The following is a 22,876-nucleotide window of genomic DNA, read 5'->3' on the forward strand; positions in this document are numbered from 1 at the left end:
GTCAAGGGTTGATTATGTCCATCACATCCCGTCAAATCTTCAGTTTCACTAACATGATGTTGATACCAGCATTGCTGTGTAGGACTGTGACGGCCTGTGTCAGTTGGCAGCAGGCTGCACACAGAAGTAGTCTGTAGTGTGAACAATGTCAGTGTGACACTTGTCACACTTGTACATAGCAGTGTATGCCTATGTCACTCAACAGCATTTTGTGTTGATATGTTGTACTGTCAGCTATGTTCCAGGTTGGTTAGTGTGCACTTTTGCATCTTGACAGTTGGACCCCTTTTTTTCCTGATTATCCTTTTACCCTGATCCATGCTATGATCCCCATTGCCATTTCTCTGGATCCATTTATGAGTTCAAATCCATCATAGCTAGATCTATCTTTTATGCTAGATACCTTATCCTTGAACTAATTGTCTTCAATATGTTACTGGACAAAACTATAAAGACTTTCTCCTAATATTCTGAATATTGGTTTCTAATGAATATGTGAATATTTTTAACAAAGCATCATCTATCCTGATTTATCACTTGTGACTAAAGTGATACAGCCATATCACCCATGCTCCCTGTACATTTAATTGACCCTGTTGACTGTTCAAGATGCATGGGTGGTGAGTGTGAGTACCTGCCTCAGCCTCCCACCACTCTTAACCTCCAGTGCTTGTGTGTTGCTTTTCCAGAACTAGACTTTACCAATACAGGAGGTCTTCCTCTACAAGCGACAAGTCCCCAGCAACGATTTGGCAATGCAGTAGCTCCCTCTGCTGGCCCTCCTTCCCCAGGTGGTCAAGGGGAGACAACCCAGCTACTCCCATCACCTACTACAGTTCCTCAGGGGTCATCTCTATTAGGGGGAAGTTCCCCCCCGGGCGGGGCTAACGGAAGCAACACGAGTTCTACCAGTAGTCTGACTGCCACCTCTGCAGAGAGGTACTACAACATGTAGTGTTAGATACATACTGTCAAAACAAACTTCAATTTTGGAAACATTGACAAATTGCCCCTCAAATTTTTATTTAAGAATGATTTGAAATAAAAGGGAGCAAATTGGGAGAGATTCTGTTTTTCAGTTTTATTGATTACTAATTGGTGTGAATTTCTTTTGGTATAATAATGTATTTAACAACACTACCTCTCAAATAAGTTGTATCAGCATGTGGTATTTGCGTTTGTTCTTCCACCGAGGTGGTTATTGCCTGTTGTCTGCTCTACTTGTTTGACTTGAACCATGTTTGATCCCACCCTCCAAACACGTGCTTGCTAGCTTTGCTATATTTCTCTTACTTTCACAAAGCTTGACACAGCAGACACTGTTTCTCAAGTTACGTATGCAATCCCTGGACAGCTCATGAGTGACAGATAGGGTGTTACTGCAGGTTGTATTGGGCAGTGAATCCATGATAGTCCACATACTGCTCCTGCAGAAACACTACACACAGTAAAGCCTATGTAACCCATACACTACACCTTGATAACCCATGCTGTACACCAGGGATAACCTGACTCTACACCTGAGATAACCCACACTCCACCAGGGATAACTTGACACTACATCTGGGATTACCCACACTCTACACCAGAACTACACCTGGGATAACCTTTACTCTACTTGACTATGCTTGCCAACTAATGGGATTGGGTGGTCAGGCTCGCAGACTTGGTTGACGCATGTGTTCCGTTCCCAATTATGTAGATCAATGCTCATGCAGTTGATCACAGGATTGTCTGGTCCAGACTTGATTATTTACAGACCGCTAGCATATAGGAGGAATATTGCGGAGTGAAGCGTGAAACTAAACTCACTCACTCGCTCATTCACCAACACTCTACACCAGGGGTAACTTGACACTACACCTAGAATAACTTCCACACTACACCAGAGATAACCTGACACTACACCTGGAATAACTTGCACTATACACCAGAGATAACCTAACTCTAAACCTAGGACAACTTGCACACTATATAAGGGATAACCTGCACACTACACCTAGATAACCCAGACGCTACATCAGGGTTAACCTGACATTATGCATGGGAAAAATTACACTAGGGATAACCCTCACATACTACACCTGGATAACCCACACACTACACCTTGATAATCCAGACACTGCATCTAGGATAACCTGACTTTATACCTGGTATAACCCACACACTATGCAAGGGATAACCTAACACTACAACCTAGATGTCCTTCACACTACAGTTGAGGTAACCCACACACCGCATTTAGATAACCACATACACACTACACCAAGATTGCATTACATCAGGTTTAACCTAACACTACATCTGGGATAGCCTGCACACTTCACCTAGATGAACCCCACCCCACCCCACCCCCTACATCCAGGATAACTTAACACTACATCTGGAATAGCCTGCACACTTCACCTAGATGAACCCCACCCCACCCCACCCCCTACATCCAGGATAACTTAACACTACATCTGGAATAGCCTGCACACTTCACCAAGATGAACCCCACCCCACCCCACCCCCTACATCCAGGATAACTTAACACTACATCTGGAATAGCCTGCACACTTCACCTAGATGAACCCCACCCCACCCCACCCCCTACATCCAGGATAACTTAACACTACATCTGGAATAGCCTGCACACTTCACCTAGATGAACCCCACCCCACCCCACCCCACCCCCTACATCCAGGATAACTTAACACTACATCTGGGATAACTTGCACACTACTCCAGGGATAACCTGCACTACACCTAGTAAACCCATATACTACTGCAGAGATAACCTGCACACTACAACACCAAAAAAACCAAAACAAATTTCATCAGGGATAACCTAACACTACACCTGGGATATCCCACACTTCAGCTTTGATAATCCACACACTACACCAGGAGTGCCTCATCTTGGATTTATATTGACCAAAATATAATGGATGTAGGTGTTATGCTTGTCAAAAGCTTTTGGGAAAATGAACAAGGATTGTAACAAGTAGCATTTATTGACTTTTTCACTAGCTGTGAATGAACACTCAGAAATTAGTATACTTAATGTAATAGTTATTAAAATTGTTATCCACGGTTATGACTATAAAATCTAGGCACACTTTCTGATTGGATGCTGGTATATGCCTTCACTGTTCACTATGCATGTGTATCACGGTTTCATTTGCAGCCCGGAAATCGGATCCAGCCCCAAGGTTCAACGTCGGGTCAGCCGGAAGCCAGCCCCGCCCCCTCCATATGCCGTGGCCGTGACTGCCACATACAACAATCGCAACAGTCAGTCACAGACACAGTCACAAACATGGCCTAGAAATGCCCCCTTGGCTTCACCCGAGTCACCCTCAGAGTCAGACAAAGAAGACAATGAAAGAGTCCGACCCTGTCCTCCAGAGAAACCCCCACCCCCTCATCAGCTCCACCCCCACCCTGAACGTCCATCTGGACCACCCCCAGACCGGCCAGCAGGACCCCCTCCAGAGAGACCCAAAGCTCCACCTCCAGTTGTCCCCCCTGGCCATCAGAGGTCAGCATCGACTGGCGCCATGTTTACAGTAGTTGGTGTGCCAGGCGCAGCCAATGGACAAGGGACAGGTACATTGTTTTCATCTCAGGAAAGCCTAGAGAAGGATTCAGGGTCGACACTAACTGAGCAGGGCACCACCCCGCTTCTTTCACCTTCGTCTGATAAGCATGTTACTTCCAACAGCCATATCAAGTCGGGCTCCTCTCAAAATATGCGAGTGACACGCCCCACTCCTCCTCCTCCTCCCCCGCCAATCAACAAGGTTACCGAGGAAACGCATCTGTGATTGGCCAGTGACTAACTATTTGCTATTTTAATTCAGTTATTTGCATGCTGTTTGGGTAAATGTCTATCTGCTACGACGGGCTATTTGTGATCAGAACAACTTACACCATCCCTCATCTCTCTCTATCTCTCTCCTTGCTACAAGGTATCATTTCAGTTTTACTAGACATTTCAGTGTATGTGTGAATGGTGTCACGATGATGAAGCACTAGTGCTAGCTAATACTACGCAGTTCATCACTTTCTGGATGCCCCAGATGTTTTCTCCCCATAATGCAGCTTGGCAGCTTTGTCAGTGTATAGCTTCTTTGGTTGGATTGGGAATTTATTTGGAGATAAAATCCTAGCCAAAATTTTATGTGACATCTGTAGCACAAACTACTGAAAGGTTTCTGGCATTGGTTAAGCAGCTTTTCCAAAAGCAGACTTTACATGTGTCAAATACTAGTTAACACACAGTGCAGCCAAACATCACAACTATCATCAATAGAGACCAACGGTTAAGCTGTGGACATTTTCATTTGTATTTCTCATTGCTCATGACAGATCCTGGATGTTACAAATTGTTACCTCTGTGTTGTAAGAGTAGTTTGTTATTGTACGATATCCCTGGGAATTTTTTGCTATTTATGGTGTGCAATTTTAAATGAACAATCTTTTCGTGATATTTATGTATATGATTTGTATATTTTTGAATAAGATTAGTTTGTCAGTATTATGTCATAAGAAGTTTCTGTTATCAAGACACCTTGCTGAGTACACGTCCTGGAACCTCAACACGACATAATAAACAGTTCGGGTTCAGAGTTATTATTAAGAGTTATTGGTGCTTTAGTAAAGGCTTCGGATGTCATTCCTGCCTGGTAATCAATGAAATAAAAATACCTTTATAAAATGCATTTCATGGTGCTATTGTGCAAGCGGAGGGTATTCCTAACAGTAGATTTTCATGCTACACATAAATGGTACATGTGTATGAAATATGCAGTTCATGGAAGGTTTTGTTTTCTGTTGTCTAGAAGAACCCCCCCAGGACCAGTGTTGATTGGTAGGCATGCAAGGTTGTGTCAGCATACAGATCTATAATCACATCAATGTATACATATGTATCATACACTAGCATTGTAAATAGCTTGTGTATACTGCAAAGCAGGGCTTATTGTACACTTTTTAGAATTGATATTGTAAATATTTCTGCACTAGCAATGTACAGATGGCTTTTTACATCATAGATTTACATACATCTGCACAACTACAGCTAACATCACAATGTAGTGTAATATGGATGATCATCCTTATACCCTGCATCTGTACCTCTTTCAGTAATGTAACAGTGTATTAGACACTTACACACATGAATATATATTCTTACTAGACAGGACCCAGTTTCACTAATGATCTTATCACTATGTCTGAACTCCTATGCTTTACATAGATTTGCAACATTTGATAGTGCTAAGATCATTTTATGAAACAGAGCCAGATTTGAATCTTTGAAGACAGACGCGATGTTTAGGTCAATAAATGGTAAAGTTTTGTTTAGAAGTTAATGGAGCAGCAGTGTTGACTGTTGTTAGCCTTATGATGTTGATCTGGTGAATAATCGCTGTTTGACCACCTGGTGGGCACAGGTCCATAGTCTAAGGGAATATTCTACACTGAGACATTACCAACTATGTTAGTCACACCATTTGTGCAGCCGTCCTTCCAGCTTTATAGCATGTAGATGTTACGTATATTACATAATTGCAATATCTAGTCTGTGCATTTTATCAGCAATTCACAAGCTCAAATGTTAACCAAAGTAACGAAAACCAACACAATGATAAAATGCACATGCAGCTCATTCGTGGTTGCTGATCCAACCATTTCACAATTAACTTGGATTGAAACAGATTGAAACCTGACAATAACACTAGTATACGCTATGTGCTGACTAGGTAAAGAGGGAAAGTAATCAGTTTAAGCATCTGTGGTATATTAAGTGACAAAAAACTGAAGTGTAGCCTTACTCTTGATTTTTAACCTGAAAAAAGTATGTTTCAGAACAATATTATCACTGGGTATCGATAGCACGCTTTGACTGCCAGACACCTCTTTAAAATGACATATTCGTTATTTTGGTGATTAATTTTGAGTATATTATGATGAATGTTGTCAGAAAACGCTCCAATTTCAGTGGAAGCAAATAGATAATTAATCAGTGGTTACTCTCTCCTAAAATGACAAATATTTATATACTTGTATCTAAATACTAAAATGGGTAAGGTTCTCAAGTAACATAAGATTTTATGTTTCCACTAACTCAAAGTGAGGTTGTCTCCCCCTTGAAATTACTTGTGTGGTAACTGACAGGAGTTGATAAAATGGAGGGATAGTTAGTTAGCAAAATGTCTGAAAAAGATTTCCATTCTTAAGGTCAGACCAACTTTATTTCATGTTTTATGGATCCACCGGTTGTATTTTTACAAGAGTGTGAAAAAGTATATAAATTAATTTTTCTCACTCAAAAACTAAAATCCTAATGTTTTTATTGGCAAAAAATGTAAATGTACAACAAGAAGAAAGTTTGGGGTTTTTTTTGTTGTTTTTTGACCCATAGAAACTTCACAATTTGCCAAGAGTAAAATACTTTTAGAATTTAGAAGGAATATAACTTTGGTGATTGTTTCATTTCATTTTTCTCACCTGCCTATAGGCTTTCCAAGGACAAAAATCTGTAAAACAAGATGTAAAACTGATGTAGCCTAAAGTAGAAATTTTGTATATTAAACTGTTATTAAAGAATAATGTACACCTCATGTTTTCATACAATCTGGTAGCCTGTAGACTTGCAATTATAAAGAAGGGCAGCCGATGGAGGTGACAGATTTTCAATGAACAGGATCTGTTCAAGATAAGTGTGTTATTTGATTTGACAGAAAAAAAGACTCCATGACAAGAACAAGTAAATGCAGGGGAGACAATCTTGTTACTTCTGGGAATATATTGTATGAGAACATTATGTGACTTCAGAACATTTCCTGTTTAACGACTACTGTATCACTTATATCAAAGTGTTAAACTTTTGAGTCCAATTACAGAACACAATGACTTATTGTCAGTAGTTTCCAACCTCTTTGAGTTTTTATGAGCTGCTGGCTGCTCATGCTTGTGTGTATGAGTGCGTTACTGTCACACAATGTTCTCAATATATGCATGGCAGCATGAGATGGACTTTGTCAGTTATCTCCTTCATAATTTATCTCACTGAACCTGGTTTCATTCGCCTTATTCTGTGTTACTCTTGTTTCCGAGAGCGATGTTGTGTGAGGCCAATGTGTCATGCTTCTGTCACTGTGTCGTACATACTATGTGCTAATGTGTTTTATGTCCGCTTTTGTACATTTGTGTGTTGTGGTCTGTCTGGTTGTGACTTGTCTAGTGAATCTATTTTGATACTAACGAAAAAGATTGTTCATTGATTTTTTACATTGAAAAAACATTGCACTGGTACATTTTCAGACACAAGAGTCCATTGATGTATTTTTAAAAGTTGAACTATTTTCAAGACAAATAATTGTACACTTATTCGAAATGGCAACAACATATCAATAGTATTTTGCACCCGTTTATTTTGCATATGTAGGATTTGTTGCATGTGTACTAGTGGGAGTAGTGTAATGCATGATGACAACTAGTGCAAGGTATACGCTACTTATAGGCAGCCCAATCAACTGCAGGGCCATGTCATGTCAGTGCATGTCAACTCAAGCCATCTTTGGCATGACAATAGACAGAGCAAACATACCACAACATGATAGGCATTTTTTTAATCGATGTGGTGAAGAAAACAAATGGAAATTTGAAGTTTCAACTTTTATACATGTTTGCTCTTCTGTTAGTAGTTCATCACAGACATTAGACCTTGCTAGACAGACCTCAATTTTCTAAAAGCGAATTTTATTATATTTTCAATGCAAAGAGCTACTGCATAGCAACAAAATGGTAAATTGCAAAAAAATTACTTTGGGGCAGTAGTGATATGTTGGTGTCCAGGATCATTTTTTTAAAAGGCAAATTCCTCTTGAGAGACCGCTGTGATTTCTGCTCTTGTGCTTTCATCCCTGGGTCGAACTCTGAATGCATATTCTGGGATAAAAAATACATTGGATCAGTTAAAGCTTTCCTTTTTGACCAGAAGGTAAATTTGATCCAAAATATTTGTTTAGCCAGAAAAAAAATCAAAGAAAAAGAACAGGTGACCAGTTATTTTTTATTGATGTTCTCTAACGCTGCAGAAGGTAGCCACTTTTGACTTATGTTTAAGGAAATCAATATTTGTAAAATCTAGTGTCTGTGATGATAGTCACTCACATATTCATGTTGTTACCATTCCATCAAGAGCATCTCAAGTCAACATGTTGACCAGTGCATATTTTATCATCATTTCAAATCATTCAGATGGATGGGGATCATCGTTTACTCCCTTTGTCATTTTATTCTAAACAGATTTGGTTTTATGATAAACATCACCACTCATCTGTGTGACTTGAGAGACTCCAGCGTTCAAGTACTGTCCCACATAACCAATGGTAATCCTGCTCGTTATGTTGTCATTTCAGGCAAGAGAAATCATGACCGAGGCACTTTAGTGTAACAGTTCCTAGGGTTTGTATCTCACCTGACAGGGGGAAACAGTGGCCATGGGACAGTGTGCTCATTGTTTACCTCTTCAAACACAAAGAATTCAATCTCTACTTGACACTATGCCATGTTTTAACTATATCTGTGACTGTAGTTTGTGAATTTTGAAACGATTTTGGAACAACCTGTAGGGAAAATGTCCAATGAATTTTTGTTCTCAGTGCTAGTGTAACATATTTGACGAGGATGTGTGCCAAAATATCTCTTCATATATCATATTTACTGAAGTTTGTCGTCTCATGATTGATTTTAACTGTGAAAAGTTCACATGCCAGTAGATTCACAACATTTTTTATGTTCTATTTTTCTGTTTTTATGATTTCAACTTCATCACATGACACTCCTTGTTTTACCACCAGTCCTTTCATTAGTATTTCTATGTCATAATCTTTGTCCAAAGTAAACTAAAGGGTATACAAAGTGTAGTAATGGCTGGTCATAGCCCACAAGATTGAATAACTTCCCCAAAGTGTGGCAAAGTTACATATTTGATGCTGAGTTTATTAAAACAGGGATCATACCTAGTACCTGTGTTAAGCTTTATCAAAGATGAAACTGACATCAGCGTATTTTTGTTTGTTTAGAATAGAAAGTCTCTGATGCATCAGTGTTTAGGTTCACAATATCTTGATTTACAAGTACAACCAAAATATGAAATATAATGGATGTCATTTGTTCACAGTAGAAGATTCAAGGTTAATGGTATCCACAGACAAACTATGTTACACTTTCTCCCAGTTTTGTACAAACTAGTCAATCTGTCGCATGTGAATAGCCATGTGTATATTTCCCATACCACCATGCTATGAAACTACATTGTGCAATTGTATGTCAAGCTATTGGCTCAAGTTATTGAAGACAACTGGGTTGTTGCAGTGACCTGGTTCCCTCCAACTAAAACCACTGAACCAGCAAACTTAACTTTGCATGGATGTTCTTACTAATTGTGTCTAAAGATTGCTCAATTACTCAAATATTTCATTATTGCTTACACTTGTAACACAGCATACTGAGGCTGCATTTTGGAGCATTACTCTGCCATGATTGCACAGATTATCCTACCAGTTACCTCACTAAACATTTATTTAGTATGTAACCTGCTTGAAAAAATTGGTTATACAACATTTCAAACTATGATTTCATAGGTAAATGGAGTTTGTTCTATTTCGACATGCATCATGATTCCCAGATCTTCTGCAAAACAGTGTAGCTTCTGTTAAGAGTAAATAACTCTTTTTGACTTCAACTACATTTGTCGTATACGTTTTGGAAATTTAGTGCATCCCCAGTGGCATAAAGTAATCTCCCAAACTGATGAGACACAATTTCGTCAAGACTCATGAAACATCTTATCTCATTATGGAAGATATGCAGGAAATGTGTAGTAATTGACATGGAAACTTCAGTTTCTGGAAAAAGGACAAGCAGGAAATAATATGTTGAAAATGAAATATATGGGAAGAAATGCATGTTTGAATGTGGAAACAATGTCTTTTAACTGATATTATGTGGTCAAGGAAACCAGTTGGGTACACTAAGTATAGGAGGTTTGTTACATGGCAGGTATGTTGAATACTTCGATAGCTTTTGAATATTTTCTGAATGTATGTAATAAGTGATATAACAGTAGTTCTCTTTGTGTGAATATATTGGATGGATGGAGGGTTATGAGACATATCGCCTTGTTTCAGGCCAGTCCTATTAACCCTGTCTTTGCAGAAATGGAATGCATTCGTATTGATCCTTGAAACTGTATAAAACAATAAAAAATTTCAGCTATTTTAACTCAGCGCAATACTTCACCTTCTTGTTACATTTTGCTAGATGTGTTGAGATGTTGATGTAGAGATCTCAGAGCACTACATTCGGGTGTTGTTAATGTCCTTGCTGCGAGACTGTGAGAGCTGTTGCTTGTACACATTTTGTATGTATATATGACTGTATGTGATGAGACTGGTCACTTTCATCTGGACCTTTTGATTTTACCCAAGTTCATGATTGAGGAGGGAATTGCAACTGTGCAGGTTACCACACAGCAGTGGTCTAAATGAAACATTCACAGGATTGTAGTTAGCTATCTCCTTCATGTGTGCAGTATCACTGATCACATAACATCTCATACTTTTGTGAGGGTCCAGATGAAATGTCCACTGCTGGTCCATGACCACCTGCTACCAAGCCTGACCTGGCATCTCAACACTGTACCAAATTAAGAAAGTCTTCACATTCACTTTAAAAGATACATTGAAGAAGTAACCACTCTGTTAAGTGAGAGATGTGTCCAGCTAAGTGACCGAGTAGTAGTGATTCAGATGAAGACTGCGGTATTCCCAAGTCTAGGATATGTTACACATTTACAATAGCTTGTAATGTTGTGAATGCTTTGTGGATGAAGTCCCTGGTGGTGTGTGCTGATTGATGACTCTGTGTTGAGATGCCAACAGGAACTCTACTGTGTAATAGCCCCTGCATATTATCAGTGATCATAATGTGTGGTGTGTACGGATGTACCATGTCGTACCTCCCCTCCAGCTGAGACCAGCTTGTGTACTTATTCTATGTGACACAGTGTCTGATGTATAATTCATTCATCATAGGACAGCTTGTACAGATCTTTGCTTAATATAAAAAATACATTTATTAAAATCATCATGCTCTCGTAAAAGTGTTGTTTTCTTCTTCATCTGAGAAATCATCTGACAGTTTGCATAAGGAATGTCTATTCCTTCTCCCAGGTCATCTTCAGAAATGCTGAAAATGAAAACTTCAGAAGCATGTCAAAACGACTTCCATAACAGCTTGGGCATGGGTGACTGGGTCTGCGTCTGTGATATCATGGGAATGATGTTGTGCAGATTTGTATGAGTCTACTGTACCAGGATCTGCACATATTTAGTTTGATATCAGAATTCAGGATTCTTGTCTAAGGCTTAATAATGAAAAAAGGCTTAATAATGAAAACATTATGAAAACCATAATTAAGCGCAGATCCTATACAGGTAGATGTATTTGATGTCAACAATGTGGACCTGTACAGTAAACATGAACTTGAATGACGCCCACTCTTTTGATGAAAGAAGAATTAGTGTACTCTGCTGTCACTGAATATGCCCCAGTACAATATTTTCCAGCTTGACAGAATGTGCATAGTATGCAATGAAATTACCATTTGTGTGTGGAGTATCTGACCCATCTCTGGAGTCCAATGGACCTGTACACATGTAATTCCCCAGATTGCACTAATGACGTTTTAATATACTACAAACAAAAAGTATGGGAACACTAATATTTCATAATATAAACTTAAATGTGATGAGATAATTCATACTCTAAGGTAAATGCAACTTTTTGTTTAGTTAATGGGCACTTTAATGGACATGTTAGAACTGATTCTAGAAGCCACTGATTCAATATTTCTTGAGTTTGAGTGACATGAAACATTATCAAAAACAGCAGAAAAAAAGGGTGCTGAAACACAGTTGCACCTTGTTTTTGTTCAAATGCCCAAACACAACAGCCTAGTCCATGTAGTCCTTGGTTTGTCAAGACCGTACCTCCATTCACAGGTCGCAACAAAGGGATACAGTCTTCGACCTTTCAATCAGAAATAATGGGAAATTATCATACATGTATTCTGCCTTGCTGATTAACATGCATTACAATACTCACATTGCACTCACTCCTGCTTTGGCTTTGGGGAAAACACACACAATTTCTGACACTGGTTTATTAAAATCATGAAGTCCCACAAATTCATGTTACAATATCTGTATCTCATTGAGTGAAGTAACACCACATGGGAACTACTTTCGAGTATGCCATAGTAACATTGGTTTACACATATTGGGTGCGTGTGTCACATAGATCCGCCCAAGCTGTAACTGTGATGGCTTGTTGGTCCCAGTTCTTATATCTTTGTGTAATGTTTATTTTTATCATATTCTTGCAACTCATGCTTGCTCAAGGTGCTGGCATTTGTTTCCCTTCATCACTGGATGTCAGTCTCATTGGGGAGTATATGCCCCCATTTTAATGTGGCTCTCTCATCCTAATGAGGTACCCATATCACATCTAGACTGACTTGGACACATAGTCACAGTACTTGGTCCAAGTTTACTGCAGGTTGCTGTGCCAACAACTAGGTGTTTGCACCTTTTCATGTAGCCACCATCTGGGGCTCCTTTGACAAAACAACCTTTACGAAGTTTAGCCTTAACTCCCATTCTTGAACATTGCACTAAGGTAACCTTAGTGCAATGTTCAAGAATGGGAGTTAAGGGGCTAAACTTCGTAAAGGTGTTAACCAGTGTTAAAGAATGGAAGTTTAGCTTAACCTTAGTATTGGTTGCTTTGTGAAGGAGCCCCTGGTCTATACCATTCTGGGTTCTTTTAAGTGCACTGGGCTGTGTACAATGTGACATTGTATATGGGATAGCACAATAACTTACAAGCAGGGACACATGTGCAGACCAAAATCAATGGTAGTTCCATTATTGAACAAAATGCATTTACAAACACCTTCAGATCTGTGTTAAATGATATAAGCTGGATACCCAGTAAAGTGTATTCACGCCTCATTTTCATTGTTTTTATCATCACATTTGTTTACAGGTTGCTTTATTGTTTCAAAGAGTCCGTTTAGACACAGGTTGATATACACCACATGAAAACTACTGTACGTGTATCATGTAGTTTCTGATACTTGGTTCGTTCACCATTTCAGTATGAGATCGCCCATGGCGCTTCATGGTCGTGTTCGACTCTTCACTGTAACAACCATCATTGTGTAGGTCAGTTCAGCTCACTGACAATCATTCACGTTTTGTTTGTGTTTTTCGGAGGGTTAAGAACCGGCTAAGCCTGCAGAAGAACTTCCTGATCTTTGAGAGTCGGGGCACCTGCGACGTTGGGTGTATCTCAAACTGATTAAGAACATCGATCTCTACCAGAATCCTGGAAAGGTCTTCTTGGGATGGGGCGGTAAATATCGGTGTTTCCACCCACTCTTTATAGGCTGAAACAAACATTAGCCATGGTAAATGGGGGCATGGCTATGCGGTTGTATTAGACCATTTAGTGTAATGAAAAAGTACGCATTGTTTATCATAGAATTGCTTATTTTAATAACATTGAAACGAAGTAACGGAAGGTCTTGAAGGTCAGAACTGGTCATGGATACTTCGGCACTTGTACAGAATACCGGATATCTACCAGGTATTCTGTAGTCTTACCCTGGTCATATCCAAATGTACAGAGTGTAGAGTGATGCTCATTATGTCTATCACTGGAAAGTCTAGAGACCAGCCTGGACATCTATTATTTACGGACCGCTTTATATTTCTTGACTGCTGCTTGAATGTGACAGGAAACAAGCATACAAATGAAAGTGATCGTGCGATTGGCGTCTTGATTTACAACATGATTGGATGACGTGGTTTGCTGCGCATGCTTTCGGTCACTCATTAACCTGATAGGCTCAAAAATAATTTTTACGAATAGTCTTGGCTTCAGCGTTATTCAAAATAGTGTCACCATCACAATGACATGAAGCTACAAAAAAAGTACACGTACTCACCATCTTGGGGCAGCTGTTTAGACATGGGACTGACGAAGAGTTTCAACAACATGCATGGTTTTATATAGTTTCTGACAGGATCAGCAGTTCCCAGAGTTCGTCTTATGAGAGTTAGTATTCCTTAGTTGGCACGTGGCCACTGAACGCTTATTCTTGGGTTTCTTTCTACTTGTCAAAACATGACGTCACTGACGCTCAACGGAAAGAGGAATGACGTCATATTTTCTTTTCTACGGTCAGTCTTTACCACTCCACTCGCCCTGTCGATTATTTCTGCTGGTCCCAAATAGCATTTGCAACAGACAAGTTTTTGGCCAGAACCTTTTGAAGGCAATCTCTTGTAGGCCTTGAATTCTGCAACCCAGGTCAAACAAATTTGGTGAAACCTGCTAGCTTGTACCACAAAGGTTATGCTAAGCAGGTATAATAATAAATTTCGTGGATGCACCCAGGGTATAATGGATACTTATCGGAACGTATACCCTGGAGGATGGTAATATGTGTGAATATACGTCCTTTACCTACGCTTGGAGCTTGCGGGTATGTGGGTACTACACATTTAGTGTGCTAAGGATCAAAATTTGATTATATCAAATAAAATATCCAACAAATTGTTTGAAACATCCTGGTACACAATGACTGGTCGTCCTCGGCAGTGTCATCTGAAGATGACTATTGACAGGTCGTGCATGGGGTGTTTGAAAACCTGTGTTTGAAGAGTGGTTGAATGTTATCTAGCCCCTTTTGTTGTGGAAAACACGTTAATTTCAAGATAGAATGTGTACAAAACACACTCGGCTGACCAATCTAAGAAATCGATCCCACACTACCAAGTCTGACAGCTCGCACCGTTCCTGGGCCACCATAGTAACCTTAGTGCAGTGGTAAAGAATGGTAGTTAAGGTTAACATTACCAAAGGCTGCTCCGTGAAAGGAGCCCTTGGCTTGCGTCCACGGAGTTCCAGTTCCGACTGATAGACACAACATCCGGTCCCGCCCCGTGAAGATTCGGGTTAGAACTGGTCATCAATAACCTATGTTTGTCGTAAGAGTGGCTAACGGGATCGGGTGATAAGGCTCGCTGGCTTGACACACGTCATTGTATTCCAAATGCGTAGATCGATGCTTATGCTGGACCTGAGAATTCAATGATCAACAGCATGAGCATCGATCTACAATTGGGAATAAGATGTCGCTCTCGTTAGTAGCCTCTAACGAGAGGCACGGGTTACTGGAGACGTGTCACGACGCCTTGTCTCATATCACACAGATTTCGATATTATCCTGTGAACAGATACACAGTGATAAAGAGGCGACTAACGGGATCGGGTGGTCAGACTAGCTGACTTGGTTGACACATGTCATCGGTTCCCCATTGCGCAGATCGATGCTCATGTTGTTGATCACTGGATTGTCTGGTCCAGGCTCGATTATCTACAGACCGTCGCCATATAGCTGGAATATTGCTAAGTGCGACGTAAAACTAAACTCACTCACTCACTCACAGTGATAAAGGATAACACCACAAGTCATGTGTTGTTGTCTTGTTACACTACACTGGGATCAGCATCAAATAATGCACAATTACTTTATCATGGCTGGAACAGTGCAGAGTGTGACGTAAAACTAAACTCACTCACTGATTTATCATGGTAGTATATGAACAGGTCCTCAAGTGGATCTCTTCGGAGCACGACTTTAACCCGAATGAACGCCTATGGAACAATTTGGATTTCCTTGTGCATCACCCTGAAGTCCAAACGCTGCATAAACCAGCGAGCATACGTTTCCCCAACATGTGATCACTTTAGTGTTCATGTCCATGGTAAGGAGCTACTAAGCAATGACTCTTGTGACGGGGACAGAGGAGGCTCTAGACGTTAGCCATTTATATTTCAGGTCTTCATACTGGACACAAGTCCAACTTTGTTTGCACAATATTGTCGGCAGGTGCGTAAATTTCGACAACAGAAATCAGGTTTTATTGCTTTCTTTGAGGATAGATTGTGAAAATTTTATTAGGGTAGAGATTGCATTTCGAGATTACTGGTGGGCACTTTGCAAATCGACGTTGTTGCATGCTCCTCTTGATAGTGTTTACAGTTTAGATCAGTGTTCTCAGTCAGGTATCTGTCACCAATACAAAAAGGTGTTTCTCAGCTAAAGTGCAAACTGTTTGTGAATAAGCCAGGTACACTGGGATTATGTTCGACATCTGTCATAACTAACAGTTTTGACAGACACATCACTGCCTCAACAACACGTGGTGACAAATGCTACCATTTAATATTCATAACCAGTAGTATGTAATTTTGTTTACAGCTATTTTAAAAAATTAAATTTAATATCATAAGGTGCACTGGTGCTAACAAGCATGACAGGATCAGCAAGTGAGTGAGTGAGTTAAAATTTTACATGGCATGCCACCTGGGATGCTGTTCAGACCGCCCAGCATAAGCTTGAAATCAAACCCACTATCAGAGTTTCAGTCACTTTGAACTTTTTGGGAACAGTAAAAGATACACCACTTTTTGTCAAGTTTTCAAATAGCCCACATAAACAAGAATGCTTAATTTTATGAGATTTGTTTCGAAATCTGCATTTCTTTTGCTGTTCAGTATATATGTCGAACAACAAATCAAACCTCCCATGAAATCTGTGACATCACAGATTGTTGTAATTGTATTCACATCCAGTAAAGCCCAAAACACATTGTTTTTTAAATGAATGAGTTTGGTTCTACACAGCTTTTAGCTATATTCCACCGATATGACACAGCATATATTCACACACTGTACCAATGTGGGGCATCGAACCTGTCGCTTTGGCGTGACAAGAGTGTTTTAACCACTAAACTGCCTCATTGCTCGTATTTCAAATAAAGTCCTTTATATCTGATATAATGGTAGTTTTCCATCTGAACGACGACCATCAAACAAGACAAAATTGGGTCCAGGGACACGGATGCCCCACAGTTGTAGGAAGCTTCCCCTAACTGACTGTGCTCTGGGTGATTAATTTCTACTTAACAAGTTCAGTAAACATCAATGCAACTATGATATGCTCACCTTTCGTGTCCCAATGAAACACATATAGTCCGGGGGTTTTTTGTGGAAAAGTGGATAGACTTAATCCCCTATTTTACTATCACGAGAGAGAAATTCCACAAAATTCATCTAAGTTCAAATGTCTCTAAACATACAGAAGACTATGAAAAGACGCACACCTTTTGAGTCTCTATAAAAAAATATGTAAGCTAACTGATTTTTGTGCAGTGGTTTTTGAGAAGTGGATAAAGTACACCCCCTGTTGTATGGGACAAACAGGATGAATAGAACCACATTCAACTACGTTCTAACACATCAGATATGTGATATGAGATGCTCACTTTTAGAGTCCCTAAAGCACAGATGTAATCTAAATGAATTCCATACAGTAGTTTTTGAGAAGAGGATAACATACACTCCCCCTTTGTCCCCTGTATTACACTATCATCATAGAAATTCATCAATATGTACATAAGTTCAAATGTCTCTTAATTTAAAGAAAAACGTTCATTGAAATCAACAAAGTGTTCTTTGTGGCGAAGTGGATGGACTATCATTCCCTGTTTCATTTGGACAGGTGGACAGATGGACATGGAGGGTAACCCTATATGCCCTTGCCATATATGGCTGGGGTATAAAAATATTTTAGAAGAAATGGCATTGCTTTTGTTATCCACTGTTGTGAAAACATTAATGTGATAAAGTATTGGAATATCACTGCTATATACCATGACTTCTTGGAATAATGTTGACATATCATAAGAGTGAGTGAGTGAGTGAGTGAGGAAGGTTTTACCTAGCTTTCAGCGATATTCCAGCAATATTATGGCAGCAGACACCAGAAATGAGCTTCATACAGTGTATCCATGTGGGGAATCAAACCCAGGTCTTCCATGTGACAGACAAATGCCCTCACCTCTAGGCTACCCCATCGCAGTGCTTAAGAATAAAGGTATCAATGTACATCCATACCATTACAAAAACAATGGAGGGAACATAATATAAAAAATATTTTATTAAAACCAATCATGGTTTTGACATTTTCTTTTCAACAGCAATCCTGTAGAATGAGAAGATTTGTTTTGCAGCAGCCTGGGCGTACAGAAGACATTTGTGGAAGTGTTCCGTGGTCAGACTGCCCCTACTGGACATAGTGACAACACTGTAGTTCTGGTTCTCCAACACAAATGTCACACCAGCCACTTTCTCCATCTCCTGCTTGAGGTCTGGGTCGAGTATCATGTTGCCCTCTCTATCTATGATCACATGGACACCAGCTATCAGGTATTTCATGTTCACACACGCATCTAACAAAGCTAAACAAGCTGCATTCACCGAACACGCAAGCAGGGAGCCCGAGTTTTGCAGCTCTTGTACTGTCACTGATATACATGATCTTGGGTGAAGGGAAGCCAATATAGCTGTCTCTACTGTATTTCGAATGTATCGTTCATGCAGTCTTTCAGAACATCCAGGCAACCCTGACTTAGGTTTGTAGATGACCTCCACTGTGGCTCGGTCCAGGATTTCCCTAGCAATTTTCACTTCACCAGGTCCATAGACTGCTGCTAGGATTCCTGTGTCACCTTGAGTGAAGGTTACAGTTCCATCGGGTCTAGTCAGTACTCCCAGGTCACTGGTCATTGGCCGCAGATCAGGCATGACTGAACCTATAAACCAACATTTTAGACTATAGTTTCCTCAACACACAAACATTCTAGCACTGGTCATTGGCCGCAGATCAGGCATGACTGAACCTATAAACCAACATTTTAGACTATAGTTTACTCAACACACAAAACATTCTAGCAGATGTGGCATCAAATCAAAAACAGCAAAGTCATGGATCCTTGTGTAAAACTGAAGCACCTGAGTTACATCAGACATTTTCAATTTCATGCACCACAATCTCATGGATCATATTTCTGTAAGATGGTTTTGAGACCACATAGTGGGATCTTATACTGGAGTGAATTTTGTTTTACGCCGCACTCAGCAATATTCAAGCCATATGGTGGCTGTCTGTAAATAATCGAGTCTGGACCAGAAAATCCAGTGATCAACAGCATGAGCATCGATCTGCACAATGGACAACCGATGACATGTGTCAACCAAGGCAGCGAGCCTGACCACCCGATCTCGTTAGTTGCCTCTTACGAGAAGCATAGTCACCTTTTATGGCAAGCATGGGTTGCTGAAGACCTCTTCTACCCCAGGACCTTCACGGGTTCTAACACTTGAAGCTTAAGCTTCATAAACTTTGTATTTACAGGCATATTGGTTATTCATAGATGTAGAACTGAACAGCAAACACTCCCGTAAGTTCAACGGTCTTTCACCTAGGTGAGTTGAAACTGAAAAGTGTATGCATTGGTTAGGAGTTAAAAATGTCACGCTGCACCAAGCTTATGAGAAGAAAACAGGAAGCATGAATATTTAGCCGAGGATGTGTGTGGACTAGGATACAGGAAGGTTAGTTTTCTTGATACCAGGAAATATCTTGCAGACCAGTTTGTCAAATCAAACTTGTTCAGATTTGCTGTTTGAATGTTATGAAGGCTGACCATCAATACTGATCATAGCATTCAAAAATCAATAGCTAAACATTGATCAGTTACCAATAAATAAATGTAAAAAATGTAAACATTTGAAAATAAATCAACATATTTCACATCACTACAGAGTGGTGACACACTGGTGTATTGATAACATGTTTACTAACAAAATCAGCATTCTCAAGATATTTTAGACGGTCTTATTTGACCCATGAATAAGGATGTATCTTTATGTTTTCTGTATGTAAATTAGACTTTTATTTTATAACAATAGTAAATGTAAGACAACATTAATGACAAAATTTTCTCCTTGATTATCCTTAAAATCTGTCCTATTACTATTTCTGGTTATCAATTTCTTATAGCCAACTTTATACTTTGGAGAGAGAATTCTTAATTTTGTTATCCATATCTGGTGATTTCAGTGGATGTCAGTTTAATATAGGAAGTGAGACCATGTCATACCAGCCAACATTTACCCTTTGGTGAAACACATGAATATGTGTATAAAACGGGCAAACCTAGAAACAATCAGGTTGAACCGTAAAAGAGTGCATCTAGAGTATATTTTTATTCAACCTAGTAAAATTGTGTTCGAGGGGTTGTACGTAAACTTCTTGTTCCTATCACTAGATTGTGTGTACACATCTTGTAACTTTAAGTTTGGAGATATGACGACTTTTCCTAAGTTTATATTACTATCCACAAGTTTGAAGCATCAAAGAAAATTAGCAAAGTTCAAATACTGCATGCTTCTCACAATAATTAGACAAGAGAAAACAAATGATTATTGTATTTTAGGCCACTGGCCCTTATGTACAAGAGATTTGCTTATGACAAAGTTGTAAAACAGTGAGGGATATACATTAGCACATGATCAATTGTATGTGCTTATTGCTACGAATAAGTGCGTACTTAACAGAGATACATTACATAGGGTGGATTCATCATTAGTAGATAATATACTTGTAAAAGCTATCAAAGATGGTTTCAATGAAACTCTTTCAAAAACATACAGACGTCGTCAACACCCCCGCTTATCCATATGAACCCATACCCATGAGAAAACAGAAGATTGATGCTCAAGATATTTTACTCATATTACCTAGATGAACCATCCTATTATGCAAAATGATGGTCATGCCATTAAAGAAAGTTAGCAAAGATCATTTAAGGAGTGCTTCTTGGAATAATCACAAAACAGTGAATGAGTTTAGTTTCACACACTCAGCAATATTCCAGCTATATGGAAGTGGTCTGTAAATAATTGAGTCTGGACTAGACAATCCAGTGATAAAGAATTGCATAACAACATATCCATGTATGGTGATTTCTGCAACATATGTCCTCAGATCCAAAGATCTGCAACTGTTAACTTAAACTGTTTAATGAGGTGCCAAAGTTTTTAAGGTGTCTTGCCTTACTTTCAATTTTGGGTCCCACTTGTATCCTTTTGTTTATGATCATAACCACTGGACTTCCATGACTGACACTGATCACTACTTTCTGTCTAAAGGTGCCAGAGAAGCTATTAACCTAGGAAACAACAGGTCAAGGATTATCTATAAAGAGATTATAAGGATTAAGATTAGACATCAAAGTCTGTCGTCCTTGAAACAACATGCACTGCCTTGCAATTAGAATTGTGAAATTTAATTCCTCACTGAAGCAATTAGAGATCGTACAAAAGGACAGTGAAAATACTAATAAAAAGCTAATTAGGTTCTGCATTTGTCATTAGGATTATTTTACGCAACCAAGTTCACAGTTAACAAATAAAGAGGTTTTCTTTTCTTTCAGTCGAAGTACTATATTGATGGCAACATAAACAAGCACTGGATGTTGGCGACTGATGTGATTCGCTCACTGAACCACTCTCCCAAAAATATTGACATGGAAAGAAAAGTGAACGGGTAAGAGTTCCGCACGTACCCCCCACCTCCATAAAAAATCAAGACTACAAACTGACATGCATACTCTACTCTAAATATACATTCAATACACTAGAGCAGGTATAAAGAACAATTAATGAACATATTTCAGTATTTGACTATTACACCGGGTAAGGAACAAATTTACCATGAAAAAAGATGGGGGTACGGGTGGAACTCTTTCCAGTGAACGTGTTATCCTAGTGTTTATATTCCTGGACTCATAGTTATTCATAGCCATCATACGTTAAATACTTCATCGTAATTGTTAATCTCTCCGGTAAGGTCGAACAGAAGGTGGAGTCTGGAGAAACATGTGGTTTTGCCGTTTGATGAAAATAGGCGTGGCCTCTTTGCTTGCTATCCTCATAGATCACAAAATTAGCTCATATCTTTAGTCTGAAGGACATTAATTCTTTTCAAAAATGCAAAAAATTTTCCAGCATACTTTCTATTACTTTCTCGTAACAACTTCCGTCAAAGACGATTGTTGTCGGACCTAGCCATGCTTCCTTCTTAAACTTAGTACACTCCTTCTTCTAAAGCGCATCCTCGTATAAGTCCTAAAAACAAACGGAATACTGTGCACGGAGTTCGCAGACATTCTTCACGCACGTGAATCATCATTACCTAAATATCACATATGATCTCTCTGTGCGTATGTTGTTGTATGAAACGTATCTATAGGTATGTAATTGTCACAAAATTTAATGAACTTGCAAAACATTACGTCAAACAGAGATCTTTCAAGAATTTATGTGGTGTTATTTTCTTTCCTTGCGGACGCACATGTTCAATCAGCCGAATCCATCACGTGACCGCTGGCCAAGGAGGAACAAAAAGTGGTATATACATGCAAAAACGAAAGTTATATATTTTATTGCGTTCTATTTATTCAAACTATTACCGCGATCTTTGAATATGTCCTGCGTGATATTGTTTCAAACATTTCGAATTTGTACATACTTGTAATCAGAAATAAAAACACTGTGAAAACAACACGTCCAAAATAATTTCAATATCTTTAAGGTAAAATAACACATTGACTGTGAAAATATATATTCTTGACATGAACGAAAAACTGAATTTAAGTTGAAATGGAGCACGAGTGAGATGGGAGATTAAGAACGTTTAGACTTACTTCATATAAGGCTTTGGCATTTTCAGAGGAAAAAGATATGGTTCAGTGAATGTGAAACAAACAAGCTTGATGGGAATGAGTTTTTGTATATCATGCAGGGGCTCTTAATTTTGAAATTAAAAGTATGGTTAACT

General features: G+C 39.2%; 2 protein-coding genes across 12 annotated transcripts in view; one reads left to right on the forward strand and one right to left on the reverse strand.

The window, feature by feature from the left end:
* Nucleotides 1-11,158, forward strand: part of LOC137283657 (rho GTPase-activating protein 44-like) — a 63,408-nt gene extending 52,250 nt beyond the window's left edge. For 4 of the 7 annotated variants that reach the window (XM_067815271.1, XM_067815267.1, XM_067815268.1 and 1 more), the window contains 2 exons: nucleotides 690-939; nucleotides 3,170-3,897. In XM_067815271.1, coding sequence (XP_067671372.1) covers nucleotides 690-939; nucleotides 3,170-3,809 — 890 coding nt within the window. In that variant the 3' untranslated portion in view covers nucleotides 3,810-3,897. Of the gene's footprint in view, nucleotides 1-689; nucleotides 940-3,169; nucleotides 3,898-8,411 lie in introns of those variants that run through there. The other 3 variants (XM_067815273.1, XM_067815269.1, XM_067815272.1) reach the window with 1 other exon arrangement.
* Nucleotides 11,159-18,106: 6,948 nt separating this feature from the next.
* On the reverse strand, nucleotides 18,107-22,222 carry LOC137283664 (exosome complex component RRP46-like). Of its 5 annotated transcripts, none has more exons than XM_067815295.1 (3): nucleotides 21,750-22,125; nucleotides 21,095-21,206; nucleotides 18,107-18,785 (listed from the first exon to the last, which is right to left on the reverse strand). In XM_067815295.1, the coding sequence occupies exons 1-3, from the start codon at nucleotides 21,843-21,845 to the stop codon at nucleotides 18,142-18,144; spliced, it is 852 nt and encodes a 283-aa protein (XP_067671396.1). In that variant the 5' UTR covers nucleotides 21,846-22,125; the 3' UTR covers nucleotides 18,107-18,141. The 5 variants fall into 5 exon arrangements, 3 of the variants coding, with proteins under 3 accessions (XP_067671396.1, XP_067671398.1, XP_067671397.1); XM_067815296.1 differs by having other exon boundaries at nucleotides 18,113-18,785; nucleotides 22,050-22,222; XM_067815297.1 differs by lacking the exon at nucleotides 21,095-21,206 and having other exon boundaries at nucleotides 18,109-18,785; nucleotides 22,050-22,137.
* Between the last annotated feature and the right edge of the window lie 654 nt (nucleotides 22,223-22,876).

Source organism: Haliotis asinina, chromosome 5 (assembly GCF_037392515.1).
Source record: "Haliotis asinina isolate JCU_RB_2024 chromosome 5, JCU_Hal_asi_v2, whole genome shotgun sequence".
NCBI lineage: Eukaryota > Metazoa > Mollusca > Gastropoda > Lepetellida > Haliotidae > Haliotis > Haliotis asinina.